Genomic DNA, 19,587 nt, shown 5'->3' with positions numbered 1-19,587 from the left:
ATCATGCAGTGTAAACTGCCAACCTCCCCTTTTTTTTGCATCTACCTCCGTGTACCCAACAGCTTTGACCTCTTTTAATGATCTTTATTTTTAATCGTATCCATCTCTGTTCATTATGTTCCTGTTCCATTTCCTCTGTCTGGTCCACAGAGATAATAAAGGCACAAGAAACAGCATCGGCAGTCGTCTTGGATCGCTCACTTACCTGGACGACGACGACGACAACGACGTATTTGATAGACCTGTCATTGCCCCTCGTACCCGAACCCGAACCCTTCCTGCCAGGAGCTACACTATCGACACTCCTTACTATTCATCTGAACCACCCCAGCCTTCTCTAAAAGAAGACGAACCCTTTGCCGCTGCCCCAGCCACTGGCAGAGCCGCTTCCCCACCCACTAAACAGCAAATCAACATTTTGGACAGTCCTGCAGGCGGCGACACCACAGCCGCCATCGCTCCCAGTATCGCTTCCTCCAGCCGCGGCTCTCACAACAGCCCCCAGCTTCCTGCGGATGCACCTTTAGAAAAGAGGCCAGTCTCAGAATACTCCAGAACAGCCAAGACGGAGGAGACCACCACCGTTGTCTCCTCTTCTAGCTCCCTGCAAAAGGTGCCCGAGCCAAGGCGCCCATTGTTGGGCTCACAGACCAAGGTGGACCAGACCCCCTCCTCTGGTTTTCTGTACAAACAACAACCGCAGCTCAGCTCGATGGAACCCAAACCTCCCGGGGTGTCTCGGGTGTCCGCCTCCCTCCCTAGGAGCTACCAGAGATCGGATAGCGCACGTTTGACCTCAGTTGTCGCACCGAGGCCCTTCGGGACCCAGTCCTCCCGCCTCGCTTCTCTTTCCAGAGCCTCCACAGTGAGTAATAGATAATATTTTGCAGCTAAATAGAAACTACTAACCCAGATGAAGGGCATCTAGAGGGCATTTGTTTGAACTTTTACTATCAGCCCTATGTTGTTTGTCATCTGCATTCCCCGTAACTCTGCATTGACGCCTCACAGACGGACGACTCCCAAAAACGCGTCAACGGAGACGCCGGTGTTTCTAAGAAGTCATCCGTACCGACGCGCTATCACCAGTTCATGACCTCGGAGGATGAGGCTCAGTCCAGCTCGGCCCACAGCAGCGACGACGAGGAGGAGACGGCGTGGGATGGCGGCGCGGCAAAAAGTGTCACCTCCGCCCAGAGCGTCACGTCTACTCAAAGCATCGCTTCTACTCAGAGTCTCTCACCTCCTGTCCCTCCTCCAGTCAAGACTGAAGCTCCAGTCAGTCCTGCTGGAGCCAAAGATAACAACCAGGTATGTCATTACCCAGTGTTGACCAAACAGATCATCAGCCTTTTATATTCACACTGAAATATTCATCAGTATATCTCTGATTATGCTTGTCAATATGAACATCTTTATTTTTGCAGAAAAATTGTGTTTGTCGATAATTACAATGTATCCAAAGATGTTTGGCAATTATGTAGATTTTGTTAATACATGTTCTATATATTTGTTTTGTTTAGTTAGTAATAAAAATGTTAGTTTGGTAAGTAATACAAATATATGGCCAGACTATAGGGGTTAGGGTTCACTAACCCATAACTAACCCTAACTCTTTACCAACAACAAAACCTTTTGAATCAGCCCCATGAAATACATATAATTTGGTATATAATACACACAAACTGACATTTATATTTTATGCCTTGTTTATTGTTGTTCATCTATACCAGGGGTCTGCAACCTGCGGCTCTAGAGCCTCATGTGGCTCTTCTTTTCACACTTTTTTGTCAAGATAAAGGCATGAATCAAAGTGTTTTGATATTGTTTGTCTGGCATATCTAATTGAAAAACCTCCCCAGAAAGCCATTACAGTACATGAAGTTCACATTTGGAGTCCGGTCCATCTTTAGATCCATGTACTTACACCAGGCAGCTTTTCCTCAGACATAAACTTCACAAAATCGTTTCATTTCAAGTCGTTTTTCTCCACTTTAGAGGTTGGGTATCGACTTTTCATGTGATTTTATCCTAATTTTAAGGAACAAATGGGGTTTTTTGCGGCTCCAGATTAATTTTATTTGGGTGCAGAGGGGACAAAAATGGCTCTTTTCATTCTAAAGGTTGCAGACCCCTGATCTATACTCACCAGTGTTGGTGTTCATTTTATAGGAAAACTACTGTGAGATGCGGATCAACCTGAACCAGAAGCCCAACAGCAGCAGAGACTTTGGCTTCCAGGCAGCCTGGGACTCGACCGGCGCTCATGTCACATCCATACAGTCAGGTAACGGCACAGACAAGATGGTAGCTGTTGATTCATTTTCTAAAATGGCAAAAAAAAATGGTTTGTCCAAATCGGACAATCTGGCGATTTTAAACCTCAGTGGTATTTTTGGAAACTATTGCATTTCACAGCAAGGCTCCGCTGGTTAGTTGTCAGCATGTTTTCCAGTCCTTTTCAGTGGCATTGCCAGATTTAGGGCAACGTCTTTATAGGGCAACATCTATCTGGGTCAGATCTGCTGAGGCTGAGCCTCTCTTTCTACTCAGATTCTCCACCTCCACATTGCAGCATGTTAGTACCATATAATACCATCTAACAACACGCAAAATACATGATTTAAACCAAACTGTGACTATTAAAGTCGTATGTTCCACTGTGTCACGTCAATTCCTACATTGTGTCGTGTTTCTGTGTAAACCAGCTGGTGGAATTTCAGCTGCTGTTAACTCTCATCTGGTTTAAAGCACACAAATAACGCATCAACACATATATGCACCGCACGGTGTGCAAATCAATCTCAGCCACAGCAGTTCACACAAACAATAACTAAATAAACAATTCTATTTTCCATGTTGCACAAACTACTCTATGTAGGTCAGACGAACCTAAATTAAGACTTTAATAACAAATAGTATCAATTTTAATAGGATGTGCAAAGAAATAATTCACCGCTGTTGGTGAATTAGTGATGTCACCAATTAAACATGTAAGCAATGAACTGCAAAGTCAGAGATGTGAAATGCCACATTTGTTAATATTTATTTATAATAAAAGAAAAGAATAACGACAGAATGTTATCTCTAAACGTATTAAGTAAAGATACGTTTAAGACGGTGTGTAGTGTTCATATTGTTCAGAATTTTCCATGTTTACTGCACATCACACAATTTCCCCATTCAAGTGAATCTAAGAGCATTTAAAGGGATGTTGTCTTAAACTGTTCCACTGTGAGTCCTACTGTTTTTGTACTGAGATAGTTATTAATGTAATTTATATGCTATAAGAATGTTGTGATAGACAAATTCATCATTTCAGCCATGGATCCCGTGACACCTTTTCACGCCGCTAATGAACCGTTCCCAACTGTGTCTTGTGCAGGCAGCCCAGCTGAGATGTGCCGGCTTCAGGTCGGCGACGAGGTGCTGACGGTGAACAGGCACAAGGTGGCAGAAATGAGCTACACGGACTGGAAGGCCCACATGGAGGAAGCTATCCAGGAGGGTAGTCTGGTCATGGATATTCGCCGTCACGGCCAAAACAGTGAGTCATTTGAACACCGTGCATGTGTGTGTGTGCGTGTGTGTGAGAATGGATTGAACCACTTTAAGGGTTACATTCCTGGAGTGACAGTGCTGCTTATGCTGCTTGTGTTGCTAAACAGTTTTGACACTTTAAATTGGTCCGTAAACTATTGTGAAATCATCCATGAATGATCTCACGACAGTGAAATGGGTGAAGGACCTGTATCGTGGTTTTTTTTCTTCTTCTCTGTTGAGGGAAGACGGTTATTGTATTGACCTCTGAGGCGTTTGTGTCTCATGAGTGTTTTTCTTGTCCTGTTTTTCCATAATATTCTTCTATTTTCTACTGTTTTTCTCTGTGTGTGTTTTTTTCCTGTCTCTTCTCATGTGGTGTTTTCCTTGTGAAGAACTAACCCAACTCAGGTCCATTGTGTCCTGCGCGTGTGCTGTTTTCACAGTGTTGGTATAACAGGCTTACTACGTCAGTGTCACCTTATAAAAAAAACAATAAACCACCCAGAGTTGTTCACCTAAACTAACACACTCCACTGGTTAAAATAGTTTCCAGTGGTTGTGAGCCTGTTAGAATCACTGTGTTGGGTTTATAAAAGCTTAAATAAGCTGCATGGCTGGGGAAGGTGGGTTCTGTGTCACCCCCTGCTGCTCTCACCATAACAACAACTTTGTCCCCTTTTGCTTTATAGCGTTCCTTATGCAAATTTCCAGTCAAATGTGATATTTTCACATGTACTCTAACAAACACGAATGCACTAAATCGTATGGTTGTATGTGCACAAATACTGTACATCATACTTTGCCACTGCATTGTCTGCACGCAGACTGGGACAGAAACCAACTTTCCCTGCCATTTAAAAGCCATAAGACCATCAATCTGACCAGTACGGATCATCCAATACTTCTAGGTTCCCCCGACACAAACATCATAAACCCCAGCCTCGATTTCACCTCACGCATCTCCACGGCAACGCCGCGGTCCAAAGAGGTCCCCGCTAACCCAGTCGTCATCGTAAGTGACCCCGAATCACCCAGGTTGACTCAGGTTTGAATCAGTTTTCATACCCGTCTCTGTTCGCGGTCGTGTACCTTTTTTTTAATGAGCCGACATTCCTGCCATGTCTCTCTCTGCAGGATTTGGCTTCCAACAGGGTTAATGGAAGTTTCCATGAGAAGTCCGTGACCATGAGGAACAAAGGTAAACGGCAGAGCACACAGTCGGAAAGGTTATGAAATTGATCTTGAAGTCTGGTTCTGCTCTGAATACAAAAATATACCTGTGGGGTGTCGAGTTTGTTGAATAGTGTTAGAGTGTTGTGGATAACATTCATGAATGTTTATACCTGCAGGGCGTTGATACAATCTTGACCAACATGTGTTATAACAGTTATTAGATGATGTCTTTCCTGGTTATATACGTAATCCTTGCTGTGCCTTTTCCGTTCCTCATGTAGAGTCAGAACCCATATCTTTGAAAAACTTAAAACGGAGGTCAGAGTTTTTTGAAACAGGTAAAAAAGCATTGCTCAAAGAAGGGGTGGGGGGGGGTCATCTTAATCAGGAATACTCCTGAAATGTGTTATCTGTTGGCTGGATTCTCTGTGCTTTTGTGTCACAAATGGATTTTTCTTCTTGCATGCAAACTGCTTCATGTTCAATGGATAAGGAAACAATTTATAAATGTGTTTTTTTCCATTTCTGGTGCCAGAGCTTATCCTTGTGCTGTGACACCTTCCCTCCTTCAGGTGGCTCAGGTTCCAGTGTCAGTGCGCTGGTCTTCCTCTGTGGTAAAGAGGGTTGAATGTGCAGTGACCAATTCACTTTCATTTGGTACAACTGGACACTGACATGCTGTTCAAACCAAAGCAGTCTAGACTTCTGGAGAGAAAAGAGAGATTTAGAGAAAATAGTGTGTAAAAGCAATAAATTCAGCTCCAGAGTTTGGCCAGAATGTCACACATAATCCCAGTGTACCAACCACAAATGCATTTCTTAAAGTCCTACTGTGTTTGTGGTGAATTTGAGTGGTTTAATAATTGGTTATAGTATTTACTCTTGCACATGAATTTTAAAGCATTCTTGTTGCTTCCTTGGCATGCACTCATTGAAGCCTCTGTTATTGTTTCAGTCTGGCTGTGCTCAACCTTTTGTGCATCTTTATGCATGCTGCTGATGTGTGTGTTTTTTTTCTTCTCACTGTTTGCTCAGTCTTGTCCTCACAATCAGCTTATTGAATTGCATATTCAGCGCTATAAGTGTGGCATCTAATGCAAATGTCAACAGCGAGGGGTGAGATCTTGACCTTTGCTGCCTGAGGCTTATTGAGAAACATCAATTATTTGATTTTAAATGTCATTTTGGGTGTTTATGTGATGCTTGGCGTACAACTTTAATAAGCCATTGCGTGATACAGATACCTCACAGTTGATTTGTATATTTACAACCTGTTGCTAAAGTGATTTTCTTTATTCTCAAGGAGCATCAGAGGCTGCAATGCCAGATGTGAGTAATTTTGACCGTTTTTGTCACTTTTAGTTGCCCACAGGGACCAATTTTTATGAATGAAAGTGGATTAATAAATGGTCTGAGGATAGCTCAGTGTCGTATACAGTTAAGCTTGACTTTAAAACCATAATCATCATCAGTAGCAGGTGGAGGACAAGTAAAACCAGGCGTGGCAGCCTGAACACTTGATGAATGAACATTCAAGCACGTGCATTTACTGTATATTTGCGTCTCGTTTGCCTTCAGATACTCGTTCCTCCAATAACTGCCTCATCCTCCAGTCGCTGGTCCTGGGACCCAGAGGAGGAACGTAGAAGGCAAGAAAAATGGCAGAAGGAGCAGGAACGCCTACTACAGGTACAAATGGGCTCACGTGTATAGATTACAGGTAACCCCAGCTTAAAATAAGGGGCTTGTAAAAAGTAAGACAATGCATTGCACAGTTATAATGTCTAGTTATTGTCAAAACTGTTTTCAAAATTGTTATTGGTATTCTGTAACTGACTCGGTAAGGGCAGCAGTGTGTGCAGTGCAGACTCTGACTCTTGTTTGGATGAGAATTGCAAGTGATATGCTGTATTTATATAAAAAAAGATGTTCTTTTTTAGATTTAAAATCTCCAGATTAGTTTAATTTGCCGTGCAAACTAGAATATAGGAAATATTTGGTCTGCAGCTACTCACATAAACAGGGCTAACACAATATGTAAGTACTATAATACACTCCAGAGACCTCATTACGTTGATTTAAGTCAAATATATCCAGTGTTGCACCAAAACAGTTTAAACCCTTTATTTGAGACTGACGTCGTTCAGATGTGTTTTACCTAATGAGCTGCAAATTGAGCGTATAGTCTTGTTTCATACAAGCGAAAATACCTAATGAACCGTCCTGAAAATTAACCGGATCTGATACCATTCTTGAAACCGATCTGAGTCTCTTCCTAATGAGCTGTGAAGAGAAAACCTCGGTGCTTAGGCAGCTGAAAGTAAACCATCCGTCGAGTGTCCAACTCAAATGCAGCAGAATCCTGTCAAAACATATTTCTGAGGGTCTATTTCTGGATGGAGATCAAAGGTGTCCACACAGAGCACTGATGTAGCCACGAAAACTGTGTTATTCCTCCAGTTTTCCTTTCTCCCTATTGGATAAACGGCCTGATTTCATGATGTTCCAGGGAGTATTTCCCTGCCTAGGGCAAGATTTTACGGGTTTATCGGCTTTCAAGGTGGTTAGGTAACATTTAGGTGAGTTTAGATTAGTTTGAAAAGGAATACAGCTATGAAATCTTTTTTCTTTTATTGCTTTCTTCCTATTGAACTATAGTAGGGTACCGTGCACAGAAAATAATGCTCCCAAACCAAAACAGTGTGCGCTTCTTTCAGCATAAAATAAATATGAGGCCTGTGTGTGCCACCAAGGAAAACGCTGTCGAGCTGTAGCCACAGGTGTGGATTCTGAGTCAGGAGTTGTTGTACAAAGTCTAAAATAGTTAGACTGGATTGTCTGGACACTATTGAGACTAATGTTTAAAAATGCATACAAATGTTCCATTACAAATGCGTCATTTGTAAAAGTTTTTTTTTTTAATTTGATGAGTTTAATGAGTCGTGTGATTTTCCTAAGATATCCTTTGTGGTTTGGGGGCTTTAATTAAATGACTATTATAATAATAATAATAATTTTAAAAAGGATCTGCTTGGGACACTAGAATTTATGTGGAATGAGTTCTGGTGTTGCTTCGGTAAGTTACATATTCATGTCTAATGGGATGACCTTTCACCTCTCATCCATTTTTTTTTTTTCCGTCCAGGAGAAATATAAGCGTGACCAGGAGAAGTTGCAGGAGGAGTGGCTGAAGGCTCAGGAGGAGATTGCCAAGAACAAGGACCAACAGGAGCTAACAAAGGTAACTTTTGTTACATTACACTGTTGAGACAGAGAGTGACGTCACCAGAGGAAATGTAAAAAGCCTCATATTCTGCGACTATAATGTTCAAATTTTGATTTAATGGGTGGAAAAATGGCTCAGTGTTTTTTCTCGCGTACTGTAATCTTTTCTCTGAATGCCAAGTTTTAAATAGGAATCTTTTCTCAGTGGTTCCTGCTGCAGGCTAGTTCATCTCTATCGAGACATTTTCTCCCGTCTTCATTAAACGTGCATTGACTAGGTCTAGATCAAGCTTGTAAAAATGCATTCTAATCTCAATGTGAGTTCCCACTAAAATAAAGGCTAAGGAGGTAAAGTCACTATAGATGTCAGATTTACCTGGTGCTGACAGTCTAAATATTGTGTGACTTGTAGTGAAGTAATGTAGAGTGGCAATATACTTTGAACCCAAACTGTAAATTCTGTAAAATAACCAAAAGAGACTTGAAATTTTTGATATTATTGTGTGCCATTGGGATTTAGTTTTTTTTTTATTTAAAGAATGGGTGATTTTCACCAAGTGAAAGTAAAAGTGGAACAACGTTCAGTCACACGAGACAGTCAGCAGGTGCAACGTTATTCTTTCTTTGATGAAGTATTTTCTGTCCACAGTTTTGCAACAGAATCTCCCCTCGGATCGGAATTTCTAAACACTCACCACAGGAGACTGCGTACATTTCTGCATCTCTTGTTGCAGTTCCTCTTTGAGGCCCAAAAAGGGTTTAGAGAACATCAACGCTCTAACACTTTTTTTGCTTTTTCTTTCATTTTGTCTAACAGCTCGGGCGTCCGGAGGGGAACAGCCTCAGCGTCAGCCCGTTCTCGTCCCTCTCTCAAGTCGACCAGGCCTCAACTACTCTGTGGGAAGAGGAAGAGAGAAAGAGGAAGGAGGAACAGGAGCGTCAACGACAGGCAGAGGAACAGGAGCGCCGACGTCAGGCAGAGGAACAGGAGCGCCGGCGACAGGCAGAGGAACAGGAGCGCCGACGGCAGGCAGAGGAACAGGAGCGCCGGCGACAGGCAGACGAACAGGAGCGCCAGCGACAGGCAGAGGAGAGGAGGAAGAAAGAGGAGGAGGCGCGAGAGCTGCAGCGTCTCCAAGAGGAGAGGGAGAGGAAGGAGAAGGAGAGGAAAGAGAGGGAGGAGGAGGAGAGAAAGATTAGGGAGGAAGAGCTGAGATGGCAAAGGAGGCGAGAGGAGGAGGAGAGGAGGCGGCAGGAGGCCGTGGAGCAGCAGCGCAGAGAGCGGGAGAGGGCCTTCCAGCTGCAGCAGCAGCAGCAGCAGCAGCAGCAGCAGTGGTCAGTAGAGATCCTCCTCCTCCTCCTCCTCCTCCTCCTCCTCTTCTCCGAAAAACACTAAAACTGTCTTTCATGTCCTCATATGTCAATCATGCTAATATCACACTTGCCTGCAACTAACGTGTTTGCATGTGCTTTGTCATCCACCTCCACCATCCATGTCTCCACACTCCACTCTTCATCAAAGGGCTGCCAATGTCCAGCCTCCTCTGTCCTTAACCGACAGGTTAGTACAGGAAGTTTTTGCACCTGGAGCCACTATCTAAAAATACTTCACCACCACCACTGACACTAACTAACCTGTTCTTACATCACACAGACTACTTTAAATGTGGAAACTGGTCTGGTTTCTTTGCTCCATATAATCCATATAAGAAATCGTTAAAACATTTAGAGGTTTGGGGAAACCCCGACCAAACCCACAGACATTTTATGGACCAAACAACTTATCAATTAATTGAGAAAATATTTAACAGATGAATCCATTATGAAAATAATGGTCAGTTGCAGTCCATAACAATAACAATGTGCAACAGTAATGCATTCAAACAGCGATCATGTTATTACAGGACAGTATTTAAAAATAATGAGAAAAAACCATTTTAAAAGGAAGTGCTTCACACTATAATGTCATTTTTGTTGATGCAAATGACATGATTGTTATTGTTAATAACTATGTTTCTATGGCCACTCATATGCAGAATAATGAATAAATAAATATGGTAAATCACATTTTGTAATTTTAGAAGTTGCTGACAAATAGTGTACATCAATAAACACTTAAATTTCACAATTTAACTACAGCTGAATGCGAACTAAAGACCATCTATCAATTCGTAAATGCAACATGTCCACAATTTTACTGGTTTTATTTCATTCTTGGATAAATAAATGTTGTTTTCACTTTAGTTTACCCACTTTTTCACTTTCAAGTTCGGTTTTTCTGAATTATTTATACATTTCCTTGCACAGGGACTTCTCTTGGCAGCACGGTTTGTTCTTTCAGGAGTTACATAGAACCTGCCAAAGCACATAAACCTGCCAAAACAACAATGTACATCAAGTCTCCGTCATGTGTCAAAAAAAATTGACTAGGTAGCATTAACCTGAGCATTCCCTCATATCTTTTAAGCTTTATTGTTCTTTTATTGTTGTATTTGTTGCTGCTCTTGCTCATTGTCTTCCCTTGTTCTTTATAGTATTTTCTTCAACTAAATAATAGATATAGAAAAAAGCACATATATAAATCTGCAGCACATCCAATGTATATAAACATAAGTTTTTTATATATTTATTTTGCTAATGCATTTTAATTTTGTGTTCTTTTTAATTGTGTATTTTCTTTTACTCTGACAGGATAAAATCCAAATCATCTCCGCAGCTCGATGAAGAAGAAAAACCTCAGAGGAGAGGTCAGTTTTCTCAATTCGCTCTGCATCCATTTAACCACATTAAATTGAGAGTTTTTTAATATATATATACACATATATATATATGGATATATATACAGAAGACAAACATTAGTGATGCTACACACAAGGGTGTAGGTTTGGTAACAGGTCTGGTGGGGACTCTTTTTTGAAAAACATGGACAAAATGACATCTATTTGAAGTAGTGCAGGTCAGAGAGAGAGAGAAAGTCGAAGGCAAAAATATGTGCCTGCTGTGTGCTTTTGGTTTGGCCCAAAAAACTCACCGCTGTGTTGTAAGGACAGCACATCACCTGTGGTCTCGTCTCCTCTGTGACTCGCAGCGATATTTCTGCTTGGCTGCGATGCGTTCACTGATCCTCTCGTAAAAATCCGCTCGTTCACTCTCGCTCTTAGTAAGTATTGGTCCCCACCGTCCATACGCAAACCTACGCTCCCTTAATTACACAGTCATGTTTTGAAAATCAACAGCGTTGAGGCTGAGGTAAATATGTTACCTCATTCATTTGGTAACTGGTTTTTGTTGTTTTTTGTTGTTATTATGTTGGTTTTTTACGGAAGCGTATTGCATTCACTTGAAAAAAAAAAAAAAAAAAACTCCTGTTTTTCTCAGTAATTAATTTTCGGTTAGATTTTTTGAATAATTTGTTTTCTGTTTTTCTGTCTAATTTTTTTTTCTGTTTTTCTGAGTAATTTTTTTTCTGTTTTTCTGAGTAATTTTTTTTTTCTGTTTTTCGTGCAAATTTTTATTCCCCTGTTTTTCAGAGTAATTTTTTTCAGAATTATCGAGAACTCTTGCTATGCTACACGCCGCCGAAGGCGATTCCGCTGCCTCAGCTGCACACCGTGTGCATCCAATATTTTCAGCAGTCTCCTGATCGTCTCTTGAGTCACCACGTAGCCAGCATGAATGCATTTCAAATGCATCATCTTGTATGCCATATCTGTCCAACTGATCCTGGAGAAAGATTGCTATGTCTAGCAGATCTGAATGGGCTTTTCCTTCTGAACAACCGCAAAGTCCTCAGGTGCCTGCTTTAAGTCAACATACTAATGATAATACCATCTAAAGACAGGACTATCTCCCAGTGTCTTAAACCCAGATCAAAGTAAAACTTGATTAAACTAAACAAGCCGTCCAGGTTGTTATAAAAAAAATTACTCCGAAAAACAGAAAAAAAATGACTCCGAAAAACAGGGGGGAAAAAAAATTTGCACGAAAAACAGAAAAAGAATTACTCCGAAAAACAGAAAAAAAAATTACTCAGAAAAACTGAAAAGAAAAATTAGACAGTAAAACAGGGGAAAAATATTAGTCAGAAAAACAGAAAAAAAATTATTCAAAAAATCAAACCGAAAATTAATTACTGAGAAAAACAGGAGTTTTTTTTTTTTTTCAAGTGAATGCAATACGCTTCCGTAGTTTTTGGACACTGTTTGGACCCAAATCTTTTATGTTTTTATGGTCAATATAATACTAACACTTACATGTACTACTAACTACTAGGTGTGTATGGGCAGCCGGGGGGCATGGCTCACTGGCTGCTGGAGGAGCAGTTGAGGATTGCGTGTGACAGGCAGGTACAGACTCAGCACGCTGCGACACAGCTGGAAATGGAGAGGAGAAACATCCTCAATGCCATGAGATACAGGGAGCCAGAGAGAGGTGTGCTCAGGCCTCGCAGCTTTTGAATCTGAAAACGTATCAATCTATTTTGTTTTGGATCAATCAAAATGTCAACAAATCAAATATTTACAGTTGTTTGATTTACAGCTAAAACAACAGGCCGGTTGATTCCAGGATGATTTCACCATGATCAAATGCATTCATATTGTCTAATAATGTTCACATTATAGACTCCACTGCTTATTCTTTTATAAATCTATGGGGGAAAACACTATCTTCATCATCACAAGCTTTTTCTCCAGTTCCCATTTTTAGTTTCCATTTTCTCAGCCAGCTGTGATTTACTTCCCAATTCCAAGAAACCTTTCATGCCGCCCAGCGTCACCATGTTTCTGTTTATCTCTCCTCTCCTCTGTGTGCAGTGACAGGCGGCGGACTGGATGAAAGGAAAGGTCAGCTGACGCTGTCACAGTCTGAGCTGGAGCGGCAGCAGATCCTCAACGAGATGAAGAAGAAGACGTCGCTGCTGACGGACAGCAGCTGGATACGCCAGCAGTCCTCGGGCTTCGCCAGCAACAAGGAGAGCGACGTGCCGCCCATGCGCAGGTACGCCTTCCGTCTGACCAGAATATATCAAACACACACGCATCTCATCATGTGTTGTGCGCGGACGGTGCTTTTGCTTTTTAAACCTACTAAAAATTCTGTCAACCTGAAATGCAAGGCATTGGTTGTCTGTGCTGCCACGCTGATTTTGCAAAAAATTGGGTCACACATTATACACTTTATTAATAATATCAAACAAAATGCACAGGTGGCAGCCAGACAAGTTAAATGTCTCGACTAACCCGGCTAATGTGAGCGTGGCGTGGGTTGGCTTTGCAGAGGCGAGTCTCTTGACAACCTGGACGCCTCCCATAACTCCTGGCGCTCGTCGTGGACACCCAGGAGCAACTCCTACGCCCCAAACTACACGCGGCCCCACTCTGCGCTTTCCGGCAGCGCCTCCTTTTACAGTAGCGGCTCAGTGACCCAGCGGCCCTCCTCCTCCTCCTCCTCCTCCTCCACTCTGCCCTCCTCCTACTCCATGGGCTCCCTCCACGGCGGCGCAGGAACCCCCTCGTCCTCCCGATCCCGGCAGACGCCTTCCCCCTCGCCCTCCTTTTCGTCGTCCACCACTTCCCCAGAGCCGACGTCTGAGGCCCCTCAGCAGAGGAGCAGGTACAGTAACGGCTCTGCTTTGCTTAACGCTGCCGATAAGCTGCCTCACACTGCTGTCACTGGTATACTGGGTCAAAGTGGTGCTGGTGGTGGTGGTGTTGTTGTTAAACCAGAACTCTGGTTGGGGAGAGTTTTTTGGCAAAGGATATCTTGAATCTTTTTTTCCCTTCAAATACATTTTAAACGTGCTACAATATGCTGGTGGTGACATTTATATATGTGATACACTCCATACAATCACCCTCTATTCAACATTCATTAAGTTTATATGTACATACAGTAAATATATTTACCCTTTTTGGTAACGCTTTCTTTTACAGTCCCCTAATTACCTGGTATTTAGCTGGTAAATTCATGGTAACACTAAAGTGTTGCTAGGTAATTACCAAGGGTAATAAGATAAGTAAATACAGTGAAACCGTTGCCAAAATACTGGGTAATGCACGGTAATGTACTCGGTAAGTAAAGTAAAACTGTACTGTAAAAGAAAGCCAAGCTTGTTTCCATGTAATTACACACATTTTTAGGGTTAGGTTTGTTAGATTACCCCTTGGGTAAATAGCTAGTAATTAGGGGACTGTAGGTACCTGCTTATTACCAGTTTATAACCCAATAATACACTTACATTTACCATAGTTTTGCCATAGTTTAGCTGTACATACCTTCTTATTAACAGCAGTAATAACACGCTATAATTAACTATATAGTTACCAGGTAAATGCCCAGTATTTTGGCAACAGTTTCACTGTATTTACTTTCTTATTACCATTGGTAATTACCTAGTAACACTTTGGTGTTACCATGAATTTACCAGGTAAATACCTGGTAATTAGGGGACTGTAAAAGAAAGCGTTACCATATTTTTTTGTACAGGTTCTCTGTTAAATATATTGTGTGTGTGTTCACGTTTCTAGTGGTAACCATTTGTGACGTCACCCATAACGGTTTCGAAGCTTTGAGATTCACGTCAGAATTTCACAGACGCCACCTGCAACCAGGCTCCTATTGGACAATAACCAGCTGTCAATCACACTGGTGTTCACTCATATGCTTATGCTTATTTATGCTTTATCTATTATTTATTTGTTTCTAAATGGGAACATCATTTCCATAAGTGAAATGTTCTATTGAAGAAGACCTGAAACTACCTGAAACTTTTAACTGATGTTGTAAATCAAGTGAGAAGGTTCATTTTCCCATAAACTTTTCTTCCAACTGAGTTCTTTTTGCAACCATCTGAGTCGCCCCCTGGTGGGTTTTCAATATATTCTTAATTTCTAGTCGGTCTTAAGCAGCAAACAGGAGACTACGTCCACTTTTTTTCTATCTTGATATTTTAAGACCTCAGCCTACAGAATATTGTGTTTCTTTGTTAAAATGATAAATATTTGCTTTCTCTTTTTTTGTCAGGCATAGAAGGTATTAGAGCTGCAACTAACGATTATTTTCGTAATCGCTTAATCTGTTGATTATTTTCTCGATTAATCGATGAATCGTTTGGTTCAGAAAATGTCAGAAAATGTTAAAAGACGTTGATCAGTGTTTGTCAAACCTGGAAATTATGATGTTCTCCAAAGTCTTTTTTTGTTCACAAACCAAAATTATTCAGTTTTAATGATTTCTTTGTTTATGTGGAGCGAAGAAACCAAGAAAATATTCACATTTAAGAAGCTAAAAAAATCAGAAATCTTGTTTTAATCATGAAAAAAGCTTCAAACCGATTATCGATTATCAAAATAGTTGTCGATTAATTTAGTAATCGATTAATCGATTAATCGTTTCAGCTCTAGAAGGTATCTACTCTATGTTCAAATTGTTACCAAAATTATTGTAGGTGATCAAACAATTCAGCGAACAAAATGCCCTTTAGCGGTCGACTCATTTGACCCATATCCACAAACTGTATGATAATCATTTTAACCCCATTGTATACCAGTGTGTGTGTGTGTGTGTGTGTGTTTTGTCAAATCATGGCTGTACGTTCTGTAATCCAGGTCAGTGAGTGGCAAGAAAGTCTGTACGTTCTGTGACACCACGCTGGGAAAGGGAGCGGCCATGATCATCGAGTCCCTCGGGCTCTGTTATCATTTGGGCTGTTTTAAGGTGAGAGCTGGGCTCCCGTCGGCCTCGGAGCGCATCTGCGGCATGATTTGGCCGATCCTCCGAAAACCAACTTGATTAATGCCAGACTCTCTTTCTCTTGCTGCTAAACCTAATGAATCTCAAGGTCCTACTTTCTTCTACAGTCATGAAAAGTCAAAACTTATCAAACCCTCTCATCTTGTTTCTTTCTTACCAAGGCTTCATTCTGGTTGTTGATCCATCCTGAAACTTTTGTCTTCACTTTTGTCTCCTGTATCTCAAACGTTATCCTTTTTTAATCTCTCTTCTTCCTTCATTTTTCTCCTTCTGTGCATACAATCAAGTCTCCCCTCGTCATTCCACCACTGGACTTGGACGCTGTAGATTTTCCCTTCCCGCTACGGCGTTTCCCCTTTAACTGTCGAGTTTTCCCCTTTTTTCCTGAACTTCCCCAGTGCATCGACTGCAAGTCGGACCTCGGAGGATCGGAAGCTGGCGCTGAAGTCAGAATACGAAACAAACAGCTCTACTGTAACACCTGCTACCAGCGATTCAAAAGTAGGTGCTCGATCGAGCCGATCCGCGTTAGGATGTGCCGTTTTTCGGCAGTTTGTGTCTCCAAGTGTAACATCGCTTCATTTTCTTTCAGGTGGCCAACCAACCTCTATGTGATGTCGGGGTTCTCCAGCAGATTGATGAAGAAACTACTTGTGACAACAATCCATGAACACTGAAGTGAAGCCACTGCTAATAGCTGGAGCGCCTGGCATGGACAATATCGTCCATGTTTGAGTCTAGAAAACTGTCAATGTTACTCATTGACAGTGTGTGATTGAGAGGGTAAGCTTGCAAAAGGAAGTTCTACAATATCTACAATACTTTGAAAAAAAATGTTTTATTTCCTATTAAGTATTATAGCTGCACAAAGTGTACGGCTTCTGCATGCACCAGAGTTTTGTTTAAAATGTTTGTTAGCCATGAAAATAGCCACGCAATAAACCGACTATAAAGTTACACGTTCGTTTGACCGTAACTCGTTTGATTTTTGGAGACACCGAGAGAGAGAAGCCTTCGTTCGTCATCACCCCGCTCGTTTTCATGCTTGTTTTTTTTCTGCCGAATCTGGTGTTTAGTAACACGTTTGTAAACTGAAGTATTCCCGTCTGTCTGTCATGCGTATGTGCCTTTGCATTTGTAACGGGGAGAAGCAAGATTAAGATGATTAGCGTTATTTCAAAATGTATTTAAAAAACATCTGCTCAGTCTGGAGTTATCAATGATTGATGGAGCATTATACACATATTTGTATACATATATATATACATGTGTGTATATATATATATATACACAAATATACTGTATATATGCAAACAGTAACCTTTGTAAATAAAAAGACTAAATGCTCCTCCTGTGTTTTTTTGAATTTTTTTGAAATCCAATAATTCTTTGTAGTAATATTCAGGTATACGATGCAGGGTTTTCTCCGCCTCTGTTATCTGAAATGATTATGCTCATCTTTCGGTCGGTCCCTCTAATTCTCTGTTTCTCTGTAGTGCCACGGTCATAATGAAAGGAATTTCAATGAGCCTTTGTACAAAGGTTCAGAGGACCTGCCTGCTTTGTGTTCTTCCGAAGCTAATTTGTCATGCGTTTTTCATTCAGTGCGCATACATTACATTTCATTTCACATTGATAGGTTTATTCTCCTCATTCACTCTGTCATTCATACAGCATGCAGTGCTGCGTATTCATACAAGTAGGGAATCGCGTACAGTTTTGCAGGGCATTTGAGCTGCAAGGTAAGAAAGTGTCCTCATTTCAGTGAAGCAAACGCAGCTCCTGAAAACAAACCTCAACATTTTAAGTTTCCTTGTTTTAGATTTTTGCCTGCGCTCCTGTGGAAGAGCGATTTGAGTTTTCATGTTCAGCAGACAAGGATGACGTGACCGTCAAAGAGCAGAGTGCAATGACTATGAAATAAGACATTTAAACAAAAGTTTCATGATAAACATCCCATCTTTTCAACCTAAAGCAAAGGCTTTGAGGTGGCTTTAGTGTGTGTGTGTGTGTGTGCGTGTTTGTATGTGCATACTGAGGTAGCTCTAAAGCAGGAGTTCTCAAAGTGTTGATACCTGAGGGCCAATTTAGGGACCCAACATTGGACTGAGGGCCGCCAAAGGAAAAAAAAAACAGAAATAAAACCCATTTGTAATAATTTTAATGACCAGATTGCAGTTCTACAGTTTAGTGCCAAGTAATATAAGCGTTAATATAATGTAATTTAAGCATTAATATAATAACGCTTTATAATTACCCAGTATTTTGGCCATTGTTCTTACCTTCTAATTACAGGTTAATACCAAGTAACACATTTCTGTTACCATATATTTACTGGGTAAATAGCTAGTAATTGGGGGCTGTAGCTACCTGCTTATTACCAGCTTATAACACAATAATACACTCAAATTCACCATATAGAAACCAGGTAAATACCCAGTATTTTTGTTTACACTTATTGGTCTGTATCCAGTAATGTCCAATAAACATTTAACAAGCTTAGTAGCTCCTGGATTAAAACTATTAACTGTAATTCACTGCGGGGCCGCCAGAAAGGCCATTGGCCCCCGGGCCGCACTTTGAGAACCAATGCTCTAAAGAATAAGATCTGCCCAATGATTGGAAACAGATGGAAGATCCTAAATGTGTGTACTCTGTCCTCCATCCTCCTCACTCGTTGCTTCTTTACATTTGCCCACTTGGAGGAGGTTTGCCATTTTTCAGGGGATTTTGAGAGCCATCGCAGTCCAAATTAAATCAGCGGAGCAGCCGGCACAAACATGTGGTAACTGCTGCTTAAAAATGATCCACACATTTCCTTAGATGCTCTGTTCTCACCTGCTGTTAACATCTGACCTCACAGGTGTTCAGATCAGACCTGCTGCTGCTAATGCGATGTCACTGCTCCACAGTAAACGCACACCTTTCTCATTTGGCTTCACATACAAATGTCTGTTTCTCAAACCTGGAAATGATGATTCTCAAATGTCTTTTTTTTTATCCTCAAACCAAAAATGATTCAGTTTTAATTATTTCAAGTACTTACGTAAGTAAGTGGTCATGTGCTATTGGGGATGGGGGCTTGGGGATGCACGATATTGGATTTTTAACAATATACCAGAGTGCTTGGGTCGATATCCATATATATATAAATGTATTTCCTTTTGCCCAGCTGCAGAGGTCATTAAGTCTCTTCTGTAGTGAAATGAACATATTATTTTTTCCATGCTTGTGTCGCAGCAGATGTGGATATGAAATATCTTTATTGTGCAAAATAAATGTGCATAAAAAAATAGCTGTAGGGGGCGCTAGCATACTATCGTAGTCATTAGTCATATCGACAGATCTCGCCGTGTTTGCTGATATCTGATAAAACTTTTCAAAGCCAATATCTGCACACACCGATAATACCGTGCATCCCGACACATTTCAATGTCAGGTGTAAACTAATAACACCTTTTGCTCTGAACAAACTAGAGCTGAAACAATTGTTGTTGTTTTTTTAAAGAATTAAATCAAGCTTTCTGATATTACAGCTTCTTAAATGTGAACACTGAATTCTATTGATTCATTTTTGTTGAAAATACATGCAATTGTTTACTAAGAAAGGACAAAAAAAACATTAGTTAATGATTATTAGAGACATTATTAATTGCTTACTAATATATTAACTAATGTTTTAATTAATGCTGAGTAATGCATACATAATGGAGACTAATCACAATATTAAACTTGTATTAATGCTTAAAAATGTATTAACTAACTTTGAGTAGTAAACATTTAACTGCTTATTAATGCATTAACTATTTACTCATGCTAAGTAATACATAATAACGGTTGTTAATATATTATTAAACATTATTATACTGTTTGTAATTTGCATAAAAACAAAGT

The 19,587-nt window shown here is 40.7% G+C and overlaps 1 protein-coding gene across 1 annotated transcript in view; it reads left to right on the top strand.

Annotated features, from left to right (window-relative positions):
- Positions 1-16,929, top strand: part of lmo7a (LIM domain 7a) — a gene marked incomplete at its 5' end in the record, with an annotated part of 54,170 nt that extends 37,241 nt beyond the window's left edge. The window contains 17 exons of the mRNA XM_083889749.1: positions 151-865; positions 1,012-1,311; positions 2,173-2,287; positions 3,386-3,547; positions 4,344-4,555; positions 4,678-4,741; positions 4,998-5,054; positions 6,020-6,045; positions 6,295-6,405; positions 7,862-7,957; positions 8,759-9,276; positions 10,633-10,688; positions 12,756-12,939; positions 13,219-13,554; positions 15,549-15,657; positions 16,092-16,194; positions 16,286-16,929. Of these exons, the coding sequence (XP_083745875.1) occupies positions 151-865; positions 1,012-1,311; positions 2,173-2,287; positions 3,386-3,547; positions 4,344-4,555; positions 4,678-4,741; positions 4,998-5,054; positions 6,020-6,045; positions 6,295-6,405; positions 7,862-7,957; positions 8,759-9,276; positions 10,633-10,688; positions 12,756-12,939; positions 13,219-13,554; positions 15,549-15,657; positions 16,092-16,194; positions 16,286-16,308 (3,187 nt within the window). The 3' untranslated portion in view covers positions 16,309-16,929. The remainder of the gene's footprint in view (positions 1-150; positions 866-1,011; positions 1,312-2,172; positions 2,288-3,385; positions 3,548-4,343; positions 4,556-4,677; positions 4,742-4,997; positions 5,055-6,019; positions 6,046-6,294; positions 6,406-7,861; positions 7,958-8,758; positions 9,277-10,632; positions 10,689-12,755; positions 12,940-13,218; positions 13,555-15,548; positions 15,658-16,091; positions 16,195-16,285) is intronic.
- Between the last annotated feature and the right edge of the window lie 2,658 nt (positions 16,930-19,587).

Source organism: Microchirus variegatus, assembly GCF_963457635.1.
Source record: "Microchirus variegatus genome assembly, chromosome: 5".
Taxonomy (NCBI): Eukaryota; Metazoa; Chordata; class Actinopteri; order Pleuronectiformes; family Soleidae; genus Microchirus; species Microchirus variegatus.
The sequence above is the reverse complement of the archived record's forward strand: the minus strand, read 5'-3'. Positions and strand labels throughout refer to the sequence as shown.